The sequence below is a fragment of the Balaenoptera musculus genome, chromosome 19 (genome assembly GCF_009873245.2).
Source record: "Balaenoptera musculus isolate JJ_BM4_2016_0621 chromosome 19, mBalMus1.pri.v3, whole genome shotgun sequence".
Lineage (NCBI taxonomy): Eukaryota > Metazoa > Chordata > Mammalia > Artiodactyla > Balaenopteridae > Balaenoptera > Balaenoptera musculus.
In genome coordinates, this window is record NC_045803.1 from 23,536,594 (window position 1) to 23,563,369 (window position 26,776).

At 39.5% G+C, this 26,776-nt stretch overlaps 2 protein-coding genes across 3 annotated transcripts in view; one reads left to right on the top strand and one right to left on the bottom strand.

The window, feature by feature from the left end:
* VPS35 (VPS35 retromer complex component) overlaps positions 1–18,746 on the bottom strand; it is a 33,682-nt gene extending 14,936 nt beyond the window's left edge. Inside the window, exons 1-7 of one of the 2 annotated variants that reach the window (XM_036833974.1) lie at positions 18,653–18,746; positions 10,450–10,548; positions 9,038–9,134; positions 7,800–7,923; positions 7,123–7,305; positions 5,542–5,755; positions 4,463–4,546 (exon numbers count right to left, since the gene is read on the bottom strand). In XM_036833974.1, the coding sequence (XP_036689869.1) occupies positions 4,463–4,546; positions 5,542–5,755; positions 7,123–7,305; positions 7,800–7,923; positions 9,038–9,134; positions 10,450–10,548; positions 18,653–18,655 (804 nt within the window). In that variant the 5' untranslated portion in view covers positions 18,656–18,746. Of the gene's footprint in view, positions 1–4,462; positions 4,547–5,541; positions 5,756–7,122; positions 7,306–7,799; positions 7,924–9,037; positions 9,135–10,449; positions 10,549–17,819; positions 18,070–18,652 lie in introns of those variants that run through there. The other variant, XM_036833975.1, reaches the window with a different exon arrangement.
* Positions 18,747–18,835: 89 nt separating this feature from the next.
* On the top strand, positions 18,836–26,776 carry ORC6 (origin recognition complex subunit 6). The gene is made up of 7 exons (XM_036833976.1): positions 18,836–19,270; positions 21,134–21,263; positions 22,510–22,673; positions 22,885–22,974; positions 24,544–24,656; positions 25,101–25,169; positions 26,224–26,776. Exons 1-7 carry the CDS (start codon positions 19,206–19,208, stop codon positions 26,349–26,351), a joined length of 759 nt encoding a protein of 252 aa, XP_036689871.1. The 5' UTR covers positions 18,836–19,205; the 3' UTR covers positions 26,352–26,776.

Genomic DNA, 26,776 nt, shown 5'->3' on the forward strand with positions numbered 1-26,776 from the left:
ATATCTCTCCATCTGTTTGTGTCGCCTTTGATTTCTTTCATCAGTGTCTTATAGTCTTTTACCTCCTTAGGTAGGTTTATTCCTAGGTATTTTATTCTTTTTGTTGCAATGGTGAATGGGATTATTTCCTTAATTTCTTTTTCTGATCTTTCGTTGTTAGTGTATAGGAATGCAAGAGATTTCTGTGTATTAATTTTGTATCCGGCAACTTTACCAAATTCATTGATTAGCTCTAGTAGTTTCCTGGTGGCATCTTTAGGATCTTCTATAGTATCATGTCACCTGCAAACAGAGACAGTTTTACTTTTTCCTTTCCAATTTGTATTCCTTTTATTTATTTTTCTTCTCGGATTGCCATGGCTAGGACTTCCAAAACTATGTTGAATAACAGTGGCAAGAGTGGACATCCTTATCTTGTTCCTGATCTTAGAGGAAATGCTTTCAGTTTTTCACCATTGAGAATGATGTTTGCTGTGGGTTTGTCATATATGGCCTTTATTATGTTGAGGTAGGTTCCCTCTATGCCCACTTTCTGGAGAGTTTTTATCATAAATGGGTGTTGACTTGTGTCAAAAGCTTTTGCGGCATCTATTGAGATAATCATATGGTTTTTATCCTTCAATTTGTTAATATGGTGTATCACATTGATTGATTTGCATATATTGTAGAATCCTTGCATCCCTGGGATAAATCCCAGTTGATCGTGGTGTATGAGCCTTTTAATGTGTTGTTGGATTCTGTTTGCTAGTATTTTGTTGAGGATTTTTGCATCTATATTCATCAGTGATATTGGTCTGTAATTTTCTTTTTTTGTCGTATCTTTGTCTGGTTTTGGTATCAGGGTGAGGGTGGCCTTGTAGAATGAGTTTGGGAGTGTTCCTTCCTCTGCAATATTAAGAGTTTGAGAAGACTGGGTGTTAGCTCTTCTCTAAATGTTTGACAGAATTCACCTGTGAAGCCATATGGTCCTGGACTTTCGTTTGTTGGAAGATTTTAATCACAGTTTCAATTTCATTACTTGTGATTGGTCTGTTCATAATTTCTATTTCTTCCTGGTTCAGTCTTGGAAGGTTATATCTTTCTAAGAATTTGTTCATTTCTTCCAGGTTGTCTATTTTATTGGCATAGAGTTGCTTGTAGTAGTCTCTTACGATGCTTTGTATTTCTGTGGTGTCCATTGTTAACATCTCCTTTTCACCTCTAATTCTATTGATTTGAGTCCTCTCCCTCTTTTTCTTGATGAGCCTGCCTAAAGGTTTATCAATTTTGTTTATCTTCTCAAAGAACCAGCTTTTAGTTTTATTGATCTTTGCTATTGTTTTGTTTCTATTTCATTTATTTCTGCTCTGATCTTTATGATTTCTTTCCTTCTACTAACTTTGGGTTTTGTTTGTTCTTCTTTTTCTAGTTGCTTTAGGTGTAAGGTTAGATTGTTTGAGAATTTTCTTGTTTCTTGAGATGGGCTTGAATTGCTATAAAATTCCCTCTTAGAACTCCTTTTGCTGTGTCCCATAGGTTTTGGATCATTGTGTTTTCATTGTCAGTTGTTTCTAGGTATTTTTAAATTTCTTCTTTGACGTCTTCAGTGATCTCTTGGTTATTTAGCAGTGCACTGTTTAGCCTCCATGTGTTTGTGTGTTTTATAGTTTTTTTTTCCTGTAATTGATTTCTAATCTCATAGCGTTGTGGTCAGTAAAGATGCTTGATACAATTTGTTTTCTTAAATTTTCCAAGGCTTGATTTTTGACCCAAGATGTGATCTATTCTGGAGAATGTTCTGTGTGCACTTGAGAAAAAAGGGTATTCTTCCACTTTTGGGTAGAATGTCCTATAAAAATCAATTAAGTCTATCTGGTCTATTGTGTCATTTAAAGCTTGTGTTTATTATTTATTTTCTGTCTGGATGATCTCTCTATTGGTGTAAGTGGGCTGTTAAGTCCGCCAGTATTATTGTGTTATTGTTGATTTCCCCTTTTATCACTGTTAGCATTTGCCTTATGTATTGAGGTGCTCCTATGTTGGGTGCATAAATATTTATAATTGTTATGTTTTCTTCTTGGATTGATCCTTTGATCATTAATGTAGTGTCCTTCCTTATCTCTTGTAACAGTCTTTATTTTAAAGTCTACTTTATCTGATATGAGTATTGCTACTCCAGCTTTCTTTTGATTTCCATTTGCATGGAATATCTTTTTCCATCCCCTCCGTTCAGTCTGTGTCCCTAGGTCTGAAGTAGGTTTTTCATAGACAGTATATATAAGGGTCTTGTTTTTGTATCCATTCAGCCAGTCTGTGTCTTTTGGTTGGAGCATTTAATCCATTCACATTTAAGGTAATTATCGATATGTATGTTCCTACAACCATTTTCTTAATTGTTTTGGGTTTGTTTTTGTAGGTCCTTTTCTACTCTTGTGTTTCCCACTTAGAGAAGTTTCTTTAGCATTTGTTGTAGAGCTGGTTTGGTGGTGCTGAGTTCTCTTAGCTTTTGCTTGTTTGTAAAGCTTTTGATTTCTCCATCGAATCTGAATGAGATCCTTGCTGGGTAGAGTATTAGTTGTTGTAGGTTCTTCCCTTTCATCACTTTAAATATATCATGCCACTCCCTTCTGGCTTGCAGAGTTTCTGCTGAGAATTCAGCTGTTAACTTTATGGGAGTTCCCTTGTATGTTATTTGTCATTTTTCCCTTGTTGCTTTTAATAATTTTTCTTTGTCTTTAATCTTTGTCAATTTGATTACTATGCGTCTCAGCGTGTTTCTCCTTGGGTTTATCTTGCCTGGGTCTCTCTGTGCTTCCTGGACTTGGATGGCTATTTTCTTTCCCATGTTAGGGAAGCTTTTGACTATAATCTCTTCAAATATTTTCTCGGGTTCTTTCTTTCGCTCTTCTCCTTCTGGGACCCTTATAATGAGAATGTTTGTGCATTTAATGTTGTCCCAGAGGTCTCTTAGGCTGTCTTCATTTCTTTTCATTCTTTTTTCTTTATTCTGTTTTGCCACAATGATTTCTACCATTCTGTCTTCCAGGTCACTTACCCGTTCTTCTCTGCCTCAGTTATTCTGCTATTGATTTCTTCTAGTGTATTTTTCATTTCAGTTATTGTATTGTTCATCTGTTTGTTTGTTCGTTAATTCTTCTAGGTCTTTGTTAAACATTTCTTGCATCTTCTCAATCTTTGCCTCCATTCTTTTTCCGAGGTCCTGGATCACCTTCACTATCGTTATTATGAATTCTTTTTCTGGAAGGTTGCTTATCTCCACTTCATTTAGTTGTTTTTCTGGGGTTTTATCTTGTTCCTTCATCTGGGACATAGTCCTCTGCCTTTTCATTTTGTCTATCTTTCTGTGATTGTAGTTTTCATTGGGCAGGCTGCAAGCCTGTAGTTCTTGCTTCTGCTGTCTGCCCTCTGGTGGATGAGGCTATCTAAGAGGCTTGTGCAAGCTTCCTGATGGGAGGGACTGGTGGTGGGTAGAGCTGGGTGTTGCTCTGGTAGGCAGAGCTCAGGAAAAGTTCAATCTGCTTGTCTGCTGATGGGTGAGGCTGAGTTCCCTCCCTGTTGGTTGTTTTGCCTGAGGCAATCCAACACTGAAGCCTACAAGACTCTGGTGGGGCTAATGGCGGACTCTGGGAGGACTCACGCCAAGGAGTACTTGCCGGAACTTCTGCTGCCAGTGTCCTTGTCCCCGCAGTGAGCCACAGCTGCCCCCTGCCTCTGTAGGAGACCCTCCAACACTATCAGGTAGGTCTGGTTCAGTCTCCTGTGGTGTCACTGCTCCTTCCCCCTTGGTCCTGGTGCACACACTACTTTGTGTGTGCCCTCCAAGAGTAGAGTCTCTGTTCCCCCCGTTCCTGTCCAAGTCCTGCAATCAAACCCCACTGGCCTTCAAAGTCTGATTCTCTGGGGATTTCTCCTCACTTTGCCGGACCCCCAGGTTGGGAAGCCTGAGGTGGGGCTCAGAACCTTCACTCCAGTGGGTGGACTTTTGTGGTATAATTGTTCTCCAGTTTGTGAGTCACCCACCCGGTGGTTACGGGATTGATTTTATCGTGATTGTGCCCCCTCCTACTGTCTCATTGCGGTAGGAGTCTCTGGACATGGGGTATGTTTTTTGGTGAGTTCCAGTGGCTTCCTGTCAATGATCGTTCAGCAGTGAGTTGTGATTCTGGTGCTCTTGCAAAAGGGAGTGAGTGCAAGCCCTTCTACTCCGCCATCTTGAACCAATTCCAAAGTACACCTACAATTAAACTAAAACTAACAATACCTAGAAAACTTGGAGGTTAGTCTTTCCTACATTTTGGGGAGAAAAACACATCAATACAAAGACCAAGTTGTTACATTAATAGGAGAAAGGGATTTATTCAGGAAAGCTTAATTTCTCTTCAATCAAGATTGTGTTCCAAAACAATGAAAATTAATGAAATATAAAATGAGTTCTTTAATACCCTGAAATGTTCTCACCTACCTGAATAATACACTCCATGAGATATTCTTGAGCCAAAGCATCCCTGCAATTCACAACTTGCTCCAATATGCCAGTTAAAACAATCTGAAAAGAGAAAAAAAAACTTTTAGGAGTTAAAAAATTATTTTCAAAATCCTAAGTCACTCCTCTAATAATACATTTGAACTGTTAGTTTAAAAATCATATTTTAGATTTTTCTGACCTATACTTCATTTCTAGACTAAACTTTGAAATTTTACAGAAGAATTTTTAAATAAAAAATTCTGGGTTTCTATTTCATAAAAGCCAAAGTCCATGCCATCAGTTTTTTTTCTTTTATGGTTTGTCCTTTTTGTGTCCTAGGAAAGCTTCATGTAATTCAAGGTTACAAAGATTTCCTTCATGTTTTCTTCTAAAAGTTTCATAGTTACAAATTTCACACTTATGACTTTGATCAATTTTTTTTAGTTTCTCTACATAATATGAGAATGGGTTGCAGTTCAGAGGCTTTGTTTGCATACGGATGTCCAATTGTTGCAGAATCACTTGTTGAAAAGGTTGCCTTTGCACCCGTATCAACAATAGTTGATTATATACATGTGGGTCTATTCTGGATCATCTCTTCTAGGGGTCAGCACATCTAGTTTAATGCCCATTTTTGTAAATTGTTTCCATATTGTATTTCCCTGCTTTTGCACTACATTGGCAGAATTTAGTAGCTGCAAACTATATGGCTTGCAAAACCAAAAAATATGTACTATCTGGTCCTTTACAGAAAAGGTTTGCTAATTCCTAATTTATTCTCCACTGATGTATGTGTTTATCCCTTTCACCAATACCACATTATCTTATTGTAGCTTTAGAGTAAATCTATAAAACAAACAAAATCTCAATTTAAAGAAAATTGGTATCTTGATAACACTGAGTCTTCCAATCCACAAGCACTGACTCAAAATATATCTTTTAGTTTATTTAAGTCTTCTTTGATTGTCAATGGTTTTCAGTGTAATATTATTTTTAAAAATATTTCAATTTTAAAAATCAGACTTCAATTTACATCTCACGACATAAGAAAAGATGAGAGGTAAAAAGATATAAACCTGTTTGTAACGTTCCACATTTACACCTTCCAACTGACTGAGGCGCACCAAATTTGTTCCCACTAAAATTCTTAGTTCTTGTCTTTCTCGTTCTCTTTTTTCTCTATCTCGGCTATGTCCCTGATGCTGCATTCGAACCCAGAGCTTGTTCATTTCTGCAAAGTTGAGTAGTACAAAATCCATGGAATCACTGATATCACCAGTTGTTTCTTCACTGCAAAGAAACGGAAAAATCTTTATATACAGTATTTAAATTATAGGAAAAATTACTACTATTCCTCTTCTTTGTGCATTTCCTTCTTACCTCTTTAATACACCAAATGCTTTATGAAAGACACTTTCAACCTCACTGGCTTAGTGCTCAATTTCAAGGGAACACACTCAAGAGAAAAAAATATCAGGGAGAGGGCACAGTTCAAGTGTAAAGGGACAAAACGCTCCCCCCCCACTCCCTTTCCTGGGCCAACTAAACTTGTTCTTGTATTCCATTAATTCAAAAGGCCTAAAAAGTTGACACTTACAAGTGTCACTGTTATCTCATCATTTTATTGTTGAATATTTTATGTTTTCAATTGGAGTATAAGCTTTGTAAGCTCTGCAAGGGAAGATACCAAGTATTTCCTCCTTATTTTTACATTTCCTAAGATGGGGAACTTAGTAGTTTTCAAAATTTTTTGCTGATCACCTAATTAAATGCTCAAAACTGAGTCAAATCATAATAAAGCAAATAACCTCACCATCTTCTCTACACCGTTAAATTTTTACCTTTCCTATACCATTTAAACTTTCTGTCTTGTGCATTGGTTAAATTTTTATTAAAGTTTTTCTTTTGAAAAGGAAAGGATGCAGATATACTAAAAACCACTAAAATATACACATTAGAAATAAATGAATAAATAAACTTTAGAAAAAGGGAATTAAGTTCCTCAATCAAGGGAACGTATCTCATGAATAGTTCACCCAGCTGGATGAGACCACAGCAGGCTGACCATTTGCCCTTTTTGTGGGATAAAAGCACAATGGACTCGGATGCTGGAATACTGGTCACATAAGAGATAGGGCTCTCTCTGAGTGGCTTTTTGTTTTCTGTTTTGGAGTTAATATCTAATTTGTGTGCACAGATAATTAAAATCACTAATACTCTGGGGTAACTAGAAGTTGACAAATTATAAAAACTGACAGACATTCAAGAAACAATATGAAAACTGGCTAGCTCATAGAAAAAGTTAAGCATATTTCATTATTTTATCACAAATACCATTTTCAAAATGTAACTCATTTAAAAAGTCACATTTTCAAAGAATATCTGATGGAATGGAAAAATGCTCTCAATTATGTTACTTGAAAAAAGCAGGTACTAATAATCCACGCATAATTTTTATAACAGTACATTTTGTATCACACCATATATACTGAGGAGTTCTGTGTCTCAAAGGAAATCTATACACAAAATGCTACCAGTGGCTGACTCTAGGCAGGAGAATTATTGATATTTATTTTCTTCTATATACTTTTCTATACGTTTTGTATGTTTTACAACAAAAAAATACTACGATTAAATCAAGAAAGAAAAGCACTTACTCTGTTGGCTCTCCTTCATCAGGTAAGATGTTTCTGGTACACTGAAGTAGATAATTTCGAAGAAATAGACCTCTCAAGGGGTGCTGCACACCTCGGCACATTTCTACTAAGTCTTTCAAAATATCTTTCCTGGACTGAGGAAATGACTTGACATATACAACTCCAACTGTGATCAACAGATAACTAGAAGAATTATGAGGCAACATTAGATTAGAAATATAAAATACTCAAGTCAAGAGTTTGATAATATTCAAACATAGCACATACAAACATTAAAAAAACAAGACAGGGAGCAGGTTTTCTCCTGCACAATGAAGAAAATATCATTTGATTTAAAATATAACTGTTAGTACTGACACCTCTCCATTTTTATATATATATCATCCTCTTTAAACACATTAGGTCTCTTATAATTATCATTATATCAATTTTTCTAGTAGCAAGAAATTAAACAAAATATGTCCATTTTTTCTATTTCCAAAGTTCCTCAATAATCTATAAAAAGTAAAACTAATTATACTCTAAAACCTTTAAAAAATCACTATCTAAATGTTAACCTCTATTCATTAAGAAATTAAATAACCTTAAACTTGGTTTAAAAAAGCTGCTGATTTTAAAGGATAGAACATAAAGTGGGAAATGCAGATATAAAAGCCCTCAGAGTCTTAATAACTTACAGCCTTGGGATAATGTTTCCAGCATACTGTACAAGTTCATAGAGATCTGCCACTTTTCTTCCTTTAGCAAACTCATCTGTCAGGTAAACTTCCAAGTAGTGCAGTTCATCAGAAATAGCCATATCTTTTAATTATCATTAAGGATTCAAAGCTAAGTCAACCTAAGCAATACTCTGCAACTTGTTGGAGTCATTAAATTATTGGGCAAATTTCTTTTTTTTTTTTTGATATTGCCATTTCTTTATTTTATTTATTTTTTATTTTTTGGCCACACCACGCAGCTTGTGGGATCTTAGTTCCCCAACCAGGGACTGAACCTGGGCCATGGCAGTGAAAACCTAGAATCCTAATCACTAGGCCACCAGGGAACTACCATATTGGGCAAATTTCTTAAATGTTACTCATGTATGAGAGTATTTTTAAATTAAGTAAAGACAGAATTTCTTCTGGGCTTTCCCTACTTTAAAATGAGGGTTTTAAAAGATGTCTGGTAAAGCAAGGCAACAAAAACAAGATTGCTTGTCAGACTACTAAAGGGTTTTGAAATGGCAAATCATTGATTTCCTTTCCATTTCGGAGTCCTGCATGACAAAATCTTAGCATTAAAGAACCAACTGCCTAGGGACTTCTCTGGTGGCGCAGTAGTTAAGAATCCGCCTGCCAATGCAGGGGACACGGGTTCGAGCCCTGGTCCGGGAAGATCCCACATGCCGCAAAGGAACTAAGCCCGGGCGCCACAACTACTGAGCCTATGCCCTAGAGCCCGCGAACCACAACTACTGAGCCAGCGTGCTACAACTACTGAAGCCCGCAAGCCTAGAGCCCGTGCTCCGCAACAAGAGAAGCCACTGCAATGAGAAGCCTGCGCACCGCAATGAAGAGTAGCCGCCGCTTGCCGCAAATAGAGAAAGTCCGCGCACAGCAACAAAGACCCAGCACAGCCCAAAACAAATTAAAAAAAAAAAAAAAAAAGAACCAATTGTCTAATACTTTCAATAACCTTCATGAGAGTCTGAAAATTGAGATGTAACAACAACCCACTTGAAATTTAAGCATAGAAAAAGGGTTTCTGATACTAAGTTTTTCTTTTTCTCACTGAGCGCATTTGCATGGAGAAGGAGTACTATTTGGTTAAGACAATAACACAACTTCCGAAAAACTTAAGGAACAAACAAAATATGGCCTTATCAAGAAAAAAGTATGATCAAAATATTCATTCTTCAACATTCAAAAGATACAAAGTTCATAGTAGCTCTTTGGTGATAACATAGAAGTCCGGAGTTCACCAAGCATATTAGAAGCATGTTTCAGAGCATCCATAAGCTTGTTTTTGTCCTACAGAAATACCAAGAGAATTGGTGAGAATGCTTAATTTAAATAAACATTTAACTTGGTTATATAAACTCTTTCACCAAGGATCTGTTACACAGTTTTATAAGTATACAGCACCTAAATTATTTCAATCACATAAAAATCAAGTTTAGTTTCACCTTGCCTTCTCTTTACTGAAAAGAATAAGATACATAATTCCTCACCAGGGCTGCAAAGCTTAGCAAATCTAATTTATCTAGGGCCGCAAGCTTCCTGGCAATAACTCGTCTTTACAACCCCTAGCAACTCTGAAACTATAACTCCACCAATTCATATTTTACCTGCAATCAAGCAAACTGGCATACTGATTCTTTTGAAGCAAGATACTATTCTGACAATGGTTTGGTCATAGGTTAAATACTCTTCAGAGATGTCTGGAATAACTACTCCTTTAAGTATGCTTTCCTCCTCACAATGTCCATGTGTCCCACTTAACACATAAATGCAGACAATTCCTTTAGATACAGGAAACACTATTCATACACAGAAAGAGACAGAAGCAAGCAATAGCAAGCTCCATGCTCACCCATTTTCTTCATTCCAAGAGTTTTGTTTTTACAATTGGTTTGCGAGAAAAGCAATACAATAGATACAATTGGTTAAAAGAGCATATTACTAAGCTTTAGAAACTCTAAGACACTTTACAAAGGCAAGATATTATTATCATCATCAACACAGCAACTTACAACTTGAAGTACCAGCCTATTTGGTTCCATTTCTTAAATTTTAATCCAGAGAATTTATAGTTTCTACACAGATAATCTCCTACCCTTTCAGAATATGAAAATATATAAATAGGTCTAATTTTTAAGGTAGTTCCTGCAAAAAATGTACCTATTCAGGACAGAAATAAAAGCCTTCAAGATAGGGGGAAAAAGCTGAATAATTCAAATTGAAAGCATTTAAATCCATTTGTTCAACCAATATTTATTAAGCAACGATTATATGTCAAGTACTCCTCAGTTCTGAGGTACAGAACTAATGAGGCTAGTAATTCAGGTGAGATAGTGATTCAGGTGATAATATAGTGATGTGTAAATAGGAGTCAGGGTCTCTCATCCTCATGGAGCTTACATTCTGGTAAGGAAGACAATCTCAAAACATAAATATAATGGTAAGTAAATATTTCAACAGGGCAATCTGTTGAAACTGCTCCAAGCAGTGCTTGAGGGAAGTGGGACTGAAGATTAGATTTACCAGAAGCAGTAGTGCTATACAACTTTAGAGAACACTGCATATGTGTTCTCAGGAATACACATACTGCAATTGTCCTTCTTACCAGGCATCTCTTCATCTGGAATGACTGGACCTTCACAGCCTGTATGGCTTCATCCAAGAGCTTTTCCTGCTCATCCTGAGGTGACTGCTGTGTTGTAGGCTGAAAAATTTTTTTAAAAATCTCCCATTAATGTCTCATTAGCACTCTCTTCTAGTAAATCTGTTCTTTCTATAGTTCCCACCATACTTTATATTTCCAAGGCTTTCATATAAGACTCATTCCAGTTCTACATCTCAAACTAATTTATCAATTTTTGACAACTGAACAGAGAGCTGTGCCATCACTGAAGTTAACAGCATAAGATTGCTGAAGGAGAAAAGTAATATGTACAGAGAATCTCTTCTTCTCAAAAACTGACTCAACATTCCTGTAGCAGGTTGGCTTCAAAGAAATATAAGGTGGTAGTTTATGGCTGCCTATGTTCTGCTAATACACTCTGAATTCAACTGGAACATAACCAATCTGTGGTGATAAGTATAGTCTAACCCAAATCTCTAAAAGCCTCTCAACTGCATCTTAAGTCTATTCTTAGGCAGACCAAGGAACTAGTTTATGAGAACACTTATCCCCTTAGGCAATATATAACGAGGGACTAAACAGCTTAGAAATAAAATAGCTAAAATTATTGTCAGTGACCTGTAGTAGAACCAGAAAGAGTACTCTCCTCAAGAACCTACCTTATCATTTCAAATATAGAGATCTACAGTTATAATGGACGAAATACATCTATATAGTCTTCTCTTTGCCATCAGAAAAATCTGCTTGCAAGATGAATTAGATCCACCTGTCAAGCAGTGTTAACCACTCCATCCCTTATGTTGTATAAACACTGTGTTTACACCTCTACTACAGCAGGTATCACATTATAATTATAAATCATGGCCATTTTTACATCCTTGGGACCCAACACATTGCCTGACACATAATGGATGCTTCATAAATGTTCACTGTATGAATGAATAAGCTGGTTTTAGATTATGTTTTTAATTAAAAATGACTAAAGAATCAACAGATGAGTGGATAAACAAATTGTGTTATACACATATAAGGAATATTACTCAATCATAAGGAGTGAAGTATTGATACATGCTACGTGAACTAACCTAGAAAACATTATGCTAAGTGAAAGAAACCAGACACAGAAGACCACATATTGTATGACTCCACTGATATGAAATACAGGCATACCTCAGAGATATTGCACATCCAGTTCCAGACCACAGCAATAAAGTGAGTCACACAAACCTTTTGGTTTCACATCATGTACAAAAGTTATGTTTACACTGTACTGTAGTCTATTAAGTGTGCAATAGCATTATGTCTAAGTTAACAATGTATATACCTTAATTTAAAAATAACTTATTGCTAAAAACTGCTACCCATCTGAGCCTTCAGTCATTCTCTTTATGCTGGTGGAGGGTCTTACATTGATGTTGATGCTGCTGACTGATCAGGGTGAAGGCTGGGGTGGTCGTGGCAACTTCTTAAAATAAGACAACAATGAAGTCTGCCTACATCGACTGGCTCTTCCTTTCATGAACGATTTCTCAGTAGCATGTGATGCTGTTTGATACCATTTTACCCATAGTAGAACTTCTTTCAAAATTGGAGTTAGTTCTCTCAAACCCTGCCCTGCTTTATCAACTAAGTTTACGCAATATTCTAAATCCTTTACTGTCATTTCAACAACCTTCACAGTATCTTCGCCAGGAGTTGATTCCATCTCCAGAAACCACTTTCTTTATTCATCCATAAGAAGCAACTCCTCATCTGTTAGTTTGATCATGAGATTACAGCAATTCAGTCACATCTTTAGGCTCTACTTCTAATTCTAGTTCTCTTGCTATTTCCACCACATCTTCAGTTACTTCCTCCACTGAAGTCTTAAACCAATCAAGGTCATCCATGAGGATTAGAATCAACTTCCTCCAAACTCCTGTGTATGTTGATATTTTGACCTCTTCCCATGAATCACAAATATTCTTAACAGCTTTACTTTATCCAGATCCATCAAAGGAATCACTAACTATGGCAGCTATAGCCTTATGAAATATATTTCTTAAATAACAAGACTTGAAATTCAAAATAACTCCTTGATCTGTCGGCTACAGAATGGATGTTGTGTTAGCTGGAGTGAAAACAGTATTAATCTCACTGTACATCTCCATCAGAGCTCTTGGGTGACCAGGTGCATTGTCAATGAGCATTAATATTTGGAAGGAATCCTTTTTTTCTGAGCACTAGGTCTCAACAGTGAGCTTAAAACATTAAGTAAATTATGTTGTAAACTGATGTGCTGTCATCCAAGCTTTGTTTTTCCATTTATGGGCACAGGCCCATAATTCACAAGGACCCTAGGATTTTAGGAATGGTAAATGAGTATCAGCTTCAACTTAAAGCCATCGGCTGCATTAGCCCCTAACAAGAGGGTCAGCCTGTTCTTGAAGCCAGACATTGACTTCTCCTCTCTAGCTGTGAGAGTTTTGTCTACATTGAAAATCTGTTGTTTAGTGTAGCCACCATCATTGTCTTATCTACACCTTCTGGATAACTTATTACAGCTTCTACATCACCATTTGCAGCTTCACCTTGCATTTTTATGGTATAGAAATGGCTTCTTTCCATAAACCTCATGAACCAACCTCTGCTAGCTTCAAACTTTTCTTCTGCAGCTTCCTTAACCTCTCTCAGCCTTCAAAGAACTGAAGAGAGGGCCTTGCTATGGATTAGGCTTTGGCTTAAGGAAATGTGGTGGCTGGTCTGATCATCTATCCAGACCACTAAAACTTTCTGCGTATCAACCATAAGGCTGTTGTGCCTTCTTATCATTCATGTGTTCACTGGAGTAGAACTTTTAATTTCCTTCAAGAACTTTTTCCTTTCCATTCCCAGCTTGGCTAACTGGCTAACTGAGCTTTGGAGATGCCTTCCTCACCGAGCTTAATCATTTCTAGCTTTTGATTTACAGTGAGAACGTGCAACCCTTCCTTTCACTTGAACACTTAGAGGCCATTGTAGGGCTATTAATTGGCCTAATTTCAATATTGTTGTATCTCAGGGAATAGGGAGGCTCAAGGAGAGGGAGCGTAACGGGGAACAGCCGATCAGGGGGGCAGTCAGAATACACACATTTATCAATTAAGTTTGCCCACTTATATATGCACATTCATGTCACCCCACAACAATTACAATTGTAATATCAAAGATCACTAATCACCAGAACAAATATAATAATGAAAAAGTTTGAAATATTGCATGAATTACCAAATTGTGACACAAAGACATGAAGTAAGCAAATGCTGTTGGAAAAATGGTGCCAAAAGACTTTCTAGCTGCAGGGTTGCCACAAACCTTCAATTTGTTAAAAAAAAAAAAAAAATGCAGTAAAGCAAAAGCACAATAAAACGAAGTAAGCTTGCATCCAGAATAGGTAAATCATCCATAGAAACAAAAAGCAGACTGGTGGTTACCAGGAGGGAGAGTGGATGAGTAACTGCTTAATGAGTACAGGGTTTCCTTTTCGGGTGATAAAAATGTTTTCAAACTAGACAGAGATGGTAGTCATACAACATTGTTAATGTACGAAATGTCACTGATTTGTTCGCTTTAAAATGGTCAATTTTATGTGAATTCTACCTTAATAAAAAAGAAAAATGACTAGAGATAGAATGCCTCTTACACAATGAATTAGGAAGCTGGAAGGCAAGCACTTACTTATAAACACAAAAGTTAAATCTGGTCTGCTCCATTATCAAAGACAATCAAAATAACACTTAATTTCAAGATTAACAAAAAGCACATAAAACCCACTTCTGAACTAGAATCATTTATAAAGATAGAATACTTTCTTGGTCTAATTTTGGAAAGAGAAAAAAATTGAATAATAAGCAATGCCAAACATCTCTCTATCTTTTCCTGCGGCAAACTCTAGTAAACTGAGTTTCCCTATGACCATACTTCTTCATAAGCATAAATAAATTTCAAAGAAAAAGTTATGTATCTTTTAAACTGAACACTAATTTATACAACAGAACTATTAGTGTAAAATGTTGGCAAGGAGAACATGAGCATTTAAGGATTCTGACTTAATGAAATTCACTGTTCATCACGGTCTAGCCATCTGAAAACTTCAGGGAGACCAAGCTATGGTTTGGGTTTTTTGGCTCTTAACTCTGGATGCAATAGATTTAACAATTATTAGAATCAATGGATTTCACTAGGTTCAGATGGCCAACTTAGAGATAAGTAGTGATATATCAGGAAATTTTTATAATTTTTAGTGTGGTAAAACATACATAACATAACATTTGCCATTTTAACCATTTTTAAGTGTGCGGTTCGGTAGCACTAAGCACATTTACACCGTTTTACATCCATTGCCACCATCTATCTCCAGAACTTTTTCACCTTTCCAAAAGGAAATTCTGTGCCCATTAAACAGTAACTCCCCATCCCCCGACTTGCACTCCAGGCAACCACCACTTTACTTTTTTTTCTCTAGGAGTTTGACTTCTCTCTAGGAGTCTGACCTCATATAAGTGGAATCATACAATATTTGCTCTTCTGTGTCCAGCTTATTTCACTTGGCATAATATCTTCAAGGCTCATCCATGCTGTAGCATATGTCAAAATTTCCTTCTTTTTAAGGCTAAATAATACTTCATCATGTGTATATACCATTCTGTTTATCCGTTCATCTGTTGATAGATATTTGGGTTGCTTCTACCTTTTGGCTGTTGTGTATAATTATATAGCAAATAAAACTGTGGTTATAAAGAGATTACAAGCAATTCAAAAATATTTGTATAGAAATGACCAGATTCAGTAATCTGTAAACAAATTGGCAAAATTTTTCTATTTTGTATCAATGGGGTTTAAAATTAATAGAAACATATATATATACAATGTAGAAAATTACAGACTTATCAGTAGGCTACAAATGAAGAGATAAAGCTATATTAATGTATTTTTACACATTACTTGTAAGACAATGTAGTTATTATACAAATGGCTATTCTATTCTACTTATTTATTTATTTATTTGGCTGTGTTGGGTCTTCATTGCTGTGCGCGGGCTTTCTCTAGTTGTGACGAGCAGGGGCTACTCTTCGTTGCAGTGCGCGGGCTTCTCATTGCGGTGGCTTCTCTTGTTGCGGAGCACGGGCTCTAGGTGCGCAGGTTTCAGTAGTTGTGGCACGTGGGCTCAGTAGTTGTGGCACACGGGCTTAGTTGCTCTGCAGCATGTGGGATCTTCCCAGACCAGGGCTTGAACCCGTGTCCCCTGCATTGGCAGGCAGATTCTTCACCACTGCACCACCAGGGAAGTCCCCAAATGGCTATTCTAAAGGAGCATCTAGATGCCCTTCCTGGGAAGTGTCACATTGAGAGTAGTGCCAGGTATAATGTGAACACGCTCTCGTTAAACACAAGCCAGGTACAATGATTCCTCACTCATGAAAGTGGTTCTCCGTTTACAAATGACTCTGTACATAGCAGCTACGTGCATCAGAGAAAAATGGAAACACTACAGAGTCAAGATCAAATTAACATTTGTGATCAGGCCCATTTTAGCTTGAGACTCAAGCCAAACAGCCCTCCCAAGTCTACACAGTTAAAAGGTGCAGAGAGGTGGCGCAGTGGTTAAGAAGCTGCCTGCCAATGCAGGGGAGATGGGTTCGAGCCCTGGTCCGGGAAGATTCCACATGCCGCAGAGCAACTAAGCCCATGCGCCACAACTACTGAAGCCCGCGCCTAGAGCCCATGCTCTGCAACAAAAGAAGCCACCGTAATGAGAAGCCCGTGCACCACAACAAAGGGTAGCCCCCGCTCGCTGCAACTAGAAAAAGCCCGCGTGCAGCAATGAAGACCCAACGCAGCCAAAAATAAATAAATAAATTTATTTTTTTTTAAAAAGGTGCAGAGAAAACAAAGGTCACTACGAACATATCACTTATAAAACTATTCTCCATTCAAACAATGTGCTTTCGCTTCCTCTTATAGCAAACAAGGTTAATAAGAGTACTTACATCACCGTTATGAGTAATAAGTGACACAGATAAAGCCTGAAAAGTGCTTAGCACTTAGTAATAAGCACTTCACATAAGTGTTACCATTATTATTATATCCCTCTTAGAAACCAGCAATTATCTCCAACGATCCTAGAAACTTATTTGTCAATCTCTCCACTACAGATGTAATCTAACAACGCGATGCAAAGTAACTGTAAAATGAAAATAACTAGTCTCACAAAGATACAGAATTTCATTATGTTAATGAAAGTACTATTTTAAAAATGATGATAAGGCACAAAATAGCAATTGAAGTAGGGAGAACTAAGGGTGATGAAGGGATGGGAACGTCCCAACATGTATTTTAATACCAAAGTGTCTCCACCTTAATTTACCAATAAATTTCCCCAGGAATCCTATGATGGCACACACCATGAGCATTCACTTCTCCCAGCTTTATCTACTAGCAATACGCTTTCTTCTCCACCTGGGGAATTTCTGCTCACCTTCCTCAGAATCTCAGTTAACATGTTACTTCTTGTAGTCTTTCCCAAGCTCCCAGGCAGAACTGTCTCTCCCTCCAGGGCCCCACAACACTGAGTTGACAGTGCTAGCTAGCAAAGCGATCCTCAGACTGTATTCCATTAAGTTCCACAAGCACGTCTTCCCTGATAGACCCTTAAGTTCTTTGAAAGCAAGGACTATGTTCCCAGTGCCCAGCAAAGTCCATGACATAGAAGGCACACAAGATGCATGATGAACTGAATTGGATCCTAGAATTTTAGGATTGGGAGGGGCCAAAGATGCAACATATGTTTTCAGATGCAAAAAGGAGACTCAAAGAAGATTGAGTGACTTGCCCAAGTCACAGAGACAGTGGCTGTGACAAGACTGCTACTCAAGTTTTCTTTCCCAATAAAATTCATGAGGACAGGACTGTGTGCCTGGCTCACTGCTCCAAACTGGTTCATCAAGCACAGAATCTGGATGTATAGTAGATCCTCAAGTAACTGCTTTGATTACAAAACACTATGTCAATCCATAAATGTTGAGAAACAGAGAAATCCTAGTTTAATTTTTGCACCGTTCTTATATCAATTCCCAACTAAAAATTCTGAGAAATAAGCAAAATCACCTTGTATGGCATCATATTATATGAAAGTAATATATGTCAAACATTCTGCTTTCTGGCATTAATACATTTAAAGCGACCCCTGTTTCCAGGCTTACAGGTTTTCAGAAGCCTGTCTACGTAAAGTGAATAGTGAAATAAAACTGACATACCGTACACCAACATCCAAAAACATTATTCATATAGTGCAGACTATGTCAAACGCTAATAAAATGCAAGTGACAACTTGCCTTTGTGGAAACTAGACACAAGGATTCACATTTTGAGGAAGTTCAAGTTCACCAGCCAACAGCCACACCACGATTTGCTGCCAGCACGGAGAGGCGCTAAGGAGTATGCCTACTTCCAGGAAGTAAAACACTTGGATTTCATCAATGGGGAGGTCAGTAAGAGAGCCAGGACGCCCAACGAACAAGTTTTAAAGGAAACAAGCAGTCTCCTTTCCGTCTCTCAGAATTAGTAGATATCAGAGAGCATGAGTCCTTCCAGGAAATTCACGTAAGCGATTCTCTAGAATTCTGACACACACTGCAATCGAAGGGGGCTATGAGGCCGAAGAAGGCCCGGGCACCATTAAGGCCCCTCTGGAAGGTATTTCTTGCACAAGGAAGGGACAAGAAAGCACTACCAGGCACAAAGGTGGAACCGCCAGCAAGGGAGCAGCCTCTGGGCGGATCCCAACGCCACCTCTGAGCCTCAGGCCCTCCGCACGCACCCGTTCCAGCCAGACGCCCAGACCCGGCACTCGGGATCCCATCAAGGCGGGCGGTGGCCGACTCCACTCAGAGGGGCCGCAGGCCCTGACGGACCCCCAGAGCTAATGAGCGGAGACACCTCCTCAAAGAGTAACGGCCGCGGCCAAGCACCCCCGCCCACCCGAGCCCGGATCGCCCCGCCTGAGGCCTTCCCCTGCCTGTCGCCCACCCCGCAGGCCAACCCGGGCTGGTATTAGCCCCGACCCGGCTGCGGGTCCCCGACTCCTCCTGCAAGGCTCCAACGCGGTGGGAGTGAGCAGGGGCTGGGAGAAGGGTCGACCCGGGGCCCGCGGCCCCTCAGCACTCACCATGGCGACTCCCCTAAGCCTGCAGCAAGCAGAACCCACCCCTCGCGGAGCCTCCCGCGGTCAGGTGACTCTGCGGCCCCTCCAAGCCCCGCCCCCTCTAGCTCCGCCTTCGGACCCTGTAGGCAGCTCCTCGATTGGCCCCCCAAGTCTCGCGTATTTATTGGTCCTTGTCACTTCACGCTGGACTGAGGAACCTAGGCGCTAGCCAATCTCTCCACTGTGCGTGGCGGGACAGTGCGAAGTAGGGGGAAATCTCTTGGCGGCAGGAAGGAGACAGCAGGAGCCTAAGGAGCATTTGAGTCTGCCTAGAAGGGAGGAATACAAGGAGTGGGAGCTGCCGGCGCACATTCACTTTCTGCCTTGGCGCGTGTACTTGCAGCGCGCACGCTCAGAAGGAAGACCAGGATTGGTTTACGGGGCAGTCGCAACTTCTTGTCCCAACCAATCCAGGTGCAGCGGGGGGGTGGGTCCCGGCCCTCACTGGCGGGCGCGACGTCCGCGCGCGGGTTTCGTCGCGTTGCAGCTGTTTGCGGGTGTAGTCTTTGTCCGCGCCATGGAGCCTGGCGTGATCCGGCGTTTAGCCCCACGCCTGGGCATCGCCGAGCCGGAGGTGCTGAGGTGAGTACGGTCAGGCGCACCCCAGCGGCCCTGCGCCCTCAGAAGGGATTTAGGCCCTACCTCAAGAAAAACCTCCCGACAGTGGGCTTAGTGAGCAGGCCGGAGGGGCGAGTGTAGACGCCCCTGGAAACAGCTAGCACTGTGGGATGCACGGTGGTGGGAAAGGGAGAGAGGCGGAGAGCTTGCGTCGTTTCCCTGAAACTTATTGACTGCGTTTACGGCGGAGGCAGGCAGACGGGGTAGAGACCTCATGGAGGGCAGTGTCTATGGTGGCAACGACTACGCAGGAAACGGAATGGGGCGGTGTGCGGAGCCGCTGGGGATGGGGCGGAGCGCAGCCTGGCTGCAGCCTTTAATTAAAAAAAAAACTTCCGAGAAAACCTCGCAGGGGGCGTGCAATTGGCGCTGAGACCGGATTTATAGAAGGTGCCAGCCACGGGAAGATGTGCGAAGAGGGCCCAAGCAGGGACAGCAACCTGTGCAAAAGCCCGGAGATGGGAAGGACTTTTGCATGATCCAGGATTAGAAATAAAGTATTGGGGCTTCCCTGGTGGCGCAGTGGTGAAGAATCCGCCTGCCAATGCAGGCGACACAGGTCGAGCCCTGGTCCGGGAAGATCTCACATGCCGCGGAGCAGCTAAGCCTGTGCACCGCAATTACTGAGCCTGCGCTCTAGAGCCTGTGAGCCACAACTACAGAGCCCGCGTGCCACAACTACTGAAGCCCGTGTGCCTAGAGCCTGTGCTCCGCAACAAAGAGAAGCCACCGCAATGAGAAGCCCTCGCACAGCAAAGAGTAGCCCCAGCTCGTCGCAACTAGAGAAAGCCCGCACGCAGTAACGAAGACCCAACACAGCCGATAAATAAATAAAAGTAAAAACAAAAAAAAAAAGAAAGAAAGTATTGTAGTTAAACTGGGAGGGCAGGGCTAGCCTGGGTGCCTGGACTGTCAGTTAGGTGAGGGAAGGGAAGGAAAGGAACACCTCCTGGACTCGTAATCATTTAGAACAGTGGTTCTCAAAGTGTGGTGCCTGGACCAGCAGTATCAGTATCTTCTTGGAACCTGGTAGAAATGCACATTTTGGGGCCCCACTATAGGCCTACTGATCAGAAACTCGGGCTGGGACCAGCAATCTTTTCACAAGCCCCAAGGTGACTGTCATGTACACTAAAGTTTGAGAACCACAGATTTATTTTTATTTATGTATGTACGTACGTATGTATGTATGTACGTATGGCTGCGTTGGGTCTTCGTTGCTGTGCGCAGGCTTTCTCTAGTTTCAGCGACTGGGGGCTACTCTTAGTTGCGGTGCGCGGGCTTCTCATTGCAGTGGCTTCTCTTGTTGCAGAGCATGGCCTCTCGGCGCGTGGGCTCTAGACCGCAGGCTCAGTAGCTGTGACGCAGGGGCTTAGTTGCTCCACGGCATGTGGGATCTTCCTGGACCAGATATCGGACCCGTGTACCCTGCATTGGCAGGCGGATTCTTAACCACTGCGCCACCAGGGAAGTCCCGAGAACCACAGATTTAGAGGAAGGAGGAACCCTCGTCTCACTTGCCTGCCTCTGTCACAGTTCATGCTTGTTCCAGTAATGGAAGGCTGAAAGAAGGGTTGGCCTTTTTGGGAGGATTTCAGGAATTTACTTTTGCTTGAAAGTACTTGAGCACAGTGATGTCTGGAGGCAGAGGGTTTGTTCTGTTTTGTAGAACCCTGTCCTCCCCCAAAAGATGTGAGTTTCATTCCCAGCCCCAAATAAACTTGCATAGTAGTTAGGGTCGGAGTGAAGTCTGCCAGGCTGAATTCATTGTTTACCAAAGTATTGGGCAAACTTCTGGAAAAGAGTTTTAGTGAATGTGTTGCTCAGGAAAGCAGAGGAGTACTTGCGACTGTCCCATGTGAAGTGCAGTGGCCTGTCTGCACGAACCACAGAAACCAGCAATGCAGTCATGTGCCTGGACCTTGCAGCTTCCTGCATGAAGTGCCCCTTGGACAGGGTAAGTAGGTCCCACTGAATGTCTGAATAATCCAGTGCCACACTGAAGTTTAATCATGTTTTCATCTCTGATTGGACTAGCCCCCATCAAAACTCCGTGTTTTAGAATTTTCCTGGCTATTCTCGCATGTTATTCTAGATGAACTTTAGAACTATTTTGTAGAGTTTGAGAAAAAATATTTTTTGCAACATTCTCTTTATTCTTTACTACCTAGTTTTCCTGAGCACCTCTTTCTTTACACAAGGCTGTCTTCCACACTGCCTCTAGCATCATTCTCCTAAATCACATACTTTAAAACCCATGTATTATTTTTCTTCCAATGTCACAGTGGTTGAGAGCCAAGCTATGGCAAGACTCACATGTTGACACCAAATCTCAGCACCACCGGTTACTAACTCTGTGAGTCTCTAGTTTCCTCATCCATCAAATGGGGGTAAAGATATCCATTTCACTGGATAATTGTAAGGAGGAAACAATGTACTATATGTAACACTCTTAACACAGTGCCTGTCACATAATGGTACACTGATAAAAATGGTGGCATTAAAAACACCATTGGCTCCCCATGGGTTGGCTCCCCATTACCATCAAACTCTCTAGCCCTTCTTGAACCCTACTAACCTCAACCTACACTATTCACTTAACAGACCATGCACCTTAATGACTGACTTTGTAAATGCAATGCTTTTTTTTTTTTTAACCTGGAATGCTTTTCTAGAAAGCTTCTGTTTGTCTTCAAATGACCCTGCCTTGCTGTTACATCCTTTATTAAGCTTTCCTTTCCCAAGCAGAGTTGGTATCCCTCAGTTGTTGATCCTCCTGTTTCTCTCCCAGTTTCCCTCTTATCTCCCTTTCACACACACTCACCCTCCCCACCTCACTCCCACTACTTCCCTCCTTTGTTTTTCCAATGAATTGCACATTGGTACCTTTGTTAAAGCAAATAACCATATATGCCATCTCCTATGTTTTTTAATTCACAGCTTGGCTGTGGTAACACTATGTTGTATTTTAAATTATCTGCACACATACATGACTGCCTTTCTATAGTATGAGTTTCTTGCCAGCGGTACTTAACTTGCCTGAAATGATTACTGATTTTTGACTAAATGAAGCTAAACTTTTAGGTAGAGTGACTTGCCACAGAATTAATTAATCTTGAAAAGTTGACTTATTAAACAAGTGTTAAAGGCACTAATATACAGCACTTACGATTTTTATGATTCATCTGTTTTTCCTTTCAAAGGCTTATTTAATTAAACTTTCTGGTTTGAACAAGAAGATGTATCAGAGTTGTCTTAAATCTTTTGAGTGTTTACTGGGCCTGAACTCGAATCTTGGAATAAGAGACCTAGCTGTACAGTTTAGCTGTACAGAAGCAGTGAACATGGCTTCAAAGATACTGCAAAGGTATGAGACATATAATTGAAAATCGATACTGATACATAAAGCAGAAGTATCCAATGTCCTGGTAATTTTCTGTCTTAAAAAATAACTAATATGATGAAGTGACAGAATGCATATCTTATACATTTAAGTAGTTTGTAAGTTCTGATTTGCATTTTCAGTTTCTTTGAAATATTTTCTAACAAATAACTCTGCAAACACTGCTTTCACTTAGCTATGAGTCCAGTCTTCCACAAACACAGCAAGTGGATCTTGACTTATCCAGGCCGCTTTTCACCACTGCTGCACTACTTTCAGCATGCAAGTAAGTGTTCCTTTTAACATTCAGAAAAGTCTATAATTTATAAATAAATTTCTCGTTGCCAAAGAATACTTCTAATTTAGTTGATTTCAACTCAGAGCATATTTTCCTAAATAACCTTAATAGTGGCCAAGTGACCCGATTCTCAGTTTACCCCACAGTGGACCTGACAGCTAGGGACTAGTGTTGCCCGAAGTCCACTTGCCAAGTGGCAGCCGCATGTATGTATATGTATGCTAAGTCATGAGATCTAGCATTAAAACGGTGCTTAGTTGTGATTTTCCAGTCACATTTTTTTTAAGTACTGATTGCAACTCTTTTTCAAGTAATTTATAAAACTTTTCAATGATAAATTCTTAATTTGAATCTTCGGGGTTATCTATGTGTATACTGAAATTTTACCCTGGAAATATTAGTAATTGTTATCTTTGTCTAAAGTTGTCTTGTTTTATCTTGCTGGAAAACTCCTTAGAAAACAAATTGTAGCTGATGCTTGAAGAATAGGTTTCTTACTATTTAACCACTAATTTTGGTGTGTTTGGCTCCATTAGCTACTATTAGTGAATAGAAATCGTCCCTTTATTTCAACAGAGGTATATGTATGTGTGGAGGGAGTATGGCTGTTATGGTAGAAAACAGTATTGGCAACCTCACTTTTGAAAGCACATTTCACTGAACAAAGAAAGGTTTGAATGGATCCATTATTTTTTTTTTTTAAAAAGGCAAGTAGCTGAGTCATTGACCGTTTTTTTTTTTTAATTTTTTTTTTTTAATTTTTATTTATTTATTTATTTATTTATGGCTGTGTTGGGTCTTCGTTTCTGTGAGAGGGCTTTCTCTAGTTGCGGAAAGTGAGGGCCACTCTTCATCGTAGTGTGCGGGCCTCTCATTATCGTGGCCTCTCTTGTTGCGGAGCACAGGCTCCAGACGTGCAGGCTCAGTAATTGTGGCTCACGGGCCCAGTAGCTCCGCGGCATGTGGGATCCTCCCAGACCAGGGCTCGAACCCGTGTCCCCTGCATTGGCAGGCAGACTGCCAACCACTGCGCCACCAGGGAAGCCCCGATTTGTTATTTTAAATAAGAAGTTTGGTTTGTATTTTTCATTAGTGGTGGTTGTGAAGTGTTATTAGGGAGGGGGTTTTTGGAGGGGAGGGTGGTTTATATTCTTGTAGTCATATAAATATGAACATCATAAGTGTTTAAAATGAGTTAAACACTTTTAAATGCTGTAATTGTCATTTAGCAAGTTAGTTAACATCTGAGATGTATAAGAAAGAGTTCTATAAAGCATGAAGTACTATAGCAAATGTCTTTTATGTGCTCCATTTGTTACGTAACAGAACCCGTGTGCATTTTAACTCTCGCAGTACAATAAATAACTAAATAAATAGCTTTAAAAGGTAAGTTTGCATGGTTTTAGCTAATGATATATGTTTGAAATAAAGGGAAAATTAAACAGCTGGGGGCTCTTCATAAAGCCTGAGTGGAAAGGAAATAAGTTGATAACTGGTTGGCCAAAGAAGATAACAATACTGATCTTAAGAACAGCAATTTATCAAATTCTTTTCTAGGATTCTAAAGCTAAAGGTGGACAAAAATAAAATGGCAGCCACATCCGGTGTAAAAAAAGCCATGTTTGATCGACTCTGTAAACAGTTAGAGAAGATTGGGCAGCAGATTGACAGTGAGTATTCATTCCATGTTGCAGGAACGTGTCATTTGAAAATGTAAACCTGCTGGTAAAAGTTAGGTATTTTCAAACTTGCAAACTAGCTGCTTTCTGAATTATATATTCTTGTCTATCTGTAGACAAGATCGGTTTTTACTGAGAAAATTACTGTTCTTTTCTATTTTTCAAATAAAATAGCCTAATAACTAAAAAACAAAAACAAAAAAACCAACCCTGTGATTCTGTAAATTCATGCCTAGAAAATAGATTCTCTGTTCTGAAGTCTGACAGGAAAAGCCAAAGAAAAGAGAAGGGCAAGATCATTTGCCTCTTCTTTATCCTAGTATTTGGTCAATCAAGATATCTGGTTTTTATTTGTGATCCAAAATATGCTCCAAAACTAAAATTGAAAATAGGAGAAAAATTAACTGTGATAATACTTTTTTTTCCCCCCTAAAGGAGACCCTGGAGATTCAGCTACTCCACCACGGAAGAAAAAGAAGACAGTGGTTGAACCTTCAGCAAAGGGTAAAGCATTATTAGCAAAGGGTGAAGCATTATTAACACTGGATAAACATTGAAATTAGTACAATGGGATTAGTATACAGTGGGTTTAACGCAATGAACAGCCCTTTGCTGCTTTAGCAGCTTGCCTTGACAAGAGTCAGATTTTATATTTGCAGCAACGTGGATGGATCTAGAGATTATCATACTAAGTGAAATAAGTCAGAAAGAGAAAGGCAAATACCATATGATATCACTTGTATGTGGAATCTAAAATACAACACAAATGAACTTATCTACGAAACAGAAACAGACTCACAGACATAGAGAACAGACTTGTGGTTGCCAAGGAGGAGGGTTCGATTGGGAGTTTGGGACTATCAGACACAAACTATTATATATACGAAGGATAAACAACAAGGTCCTACTGTATAGCACAGGGAACTATATTCAGTATCCTGTGATAAACCATAATGGAAAAGAATATGAAAAAGAATATATATATATGTATAACTGAATCACTTTGCTGTACACCAGAAACTAACACAACATTGTAAATCAACTATACTTCAATTAAAAAAAAAAAAAGTCAGATTTTAACTAAATCCTGGAAGTTAATCATTTGATAAGACCAGTTTTCCAAGCAGTAGTTTACAGAAGTATCATGTAATTAAGAATACGTCTGAAGGCAAACTGCTTAGGTTCAAATCCTGCTTTACCACCGAGTGGCTATGTAAAGTGACAATTTCTGTGAGCCTCAATTTCCTAATCTATAAAATGTGATTAATATTAGCACCCATTTCACATAATTGTGGTGAGGGTTGAAGGAGATAATACAATTAAAAGTGCTGGATTCAGGGCTTGATAAATGTTAGCTATCATCAAGATGTCTTGGAATGCTTGGAGTGAAAGGGAGAGTGAAAAACTGATGTGTTAACTTCTGTTTCCACTTCTCATTTTGGTATCTTATTCCCTATTACCTTAATTAAGATAGATGTTTTAAAGTAAACAAGCTTCTTTCTTACTCATTTGTAAACATAAGGATTTTGAAACATTAAAAATTTTTTTTCTCTCATAGAAATAGAGAATGTAGTAGAGATCCCACATAAACCGCAAAAAGATGACGATCTGACACAGGATTATGAACAGTGGAAAAGGAAAATTTTGGAAAATGCTGCCAAAGCACAAAAGGCTACAACAGAGTGATTTCAGCTTCCAGACTACCTGTACTGCAAACCAGCAGTGCATCTGCCACCTCAAGGAAGATGTGAGGGCTTTGGAAATTTGTTTGAACTTTTATAACAAGGATCCTATCCTTAATAGCAAAGAAACCAGCATTGGGGCTGAGCAGGGTGGCTCTCACATGGGCAGCAAATCCGTTAGGTTAGCCACAGCACCTGGTTGGCTCAGCCTTGGCTCCCCACAGGTCTGCACTCCTACAAAATGTCATTGAAGCTATTTTGCTTTCTTGTTTTGTTTTAAGCAAAAGACAGTCTCCTGTCCCATCCAGAATATGAAATTCAAGCTGAATGGAGTCTAAAGATTTTACTTAAGTTTTTGTGTTAATCTCTTGGTTTGACTGAATCAATATATAGTACAACCTAAGTTAATAAATATTATTTTTATATGCA

Coding starts and splice junctions, on each gene's coding strand:
- ORC6 (XM_036833976.1), top strand. CDS start 19,206: ATGGAGCCTGGCGTGATCCGGCGTTTAGCCCCACGCCTGGGCATCGCC. Junction 19,271..21,133: donor GCCGAGCCGGAGGTGCTGAG/GTGAGTACGGTC, acceptor TGTGTTGCTCAG/GAAAGCAGAGGAGTACTTGC. Junction 21,264..22,509: donor TGAAGTGCCCCTTGGACAGG/GTAAGTAGGTCC, acceptor TTCCTTTCAAAG/GCTTATTTAATTAAACTTTC.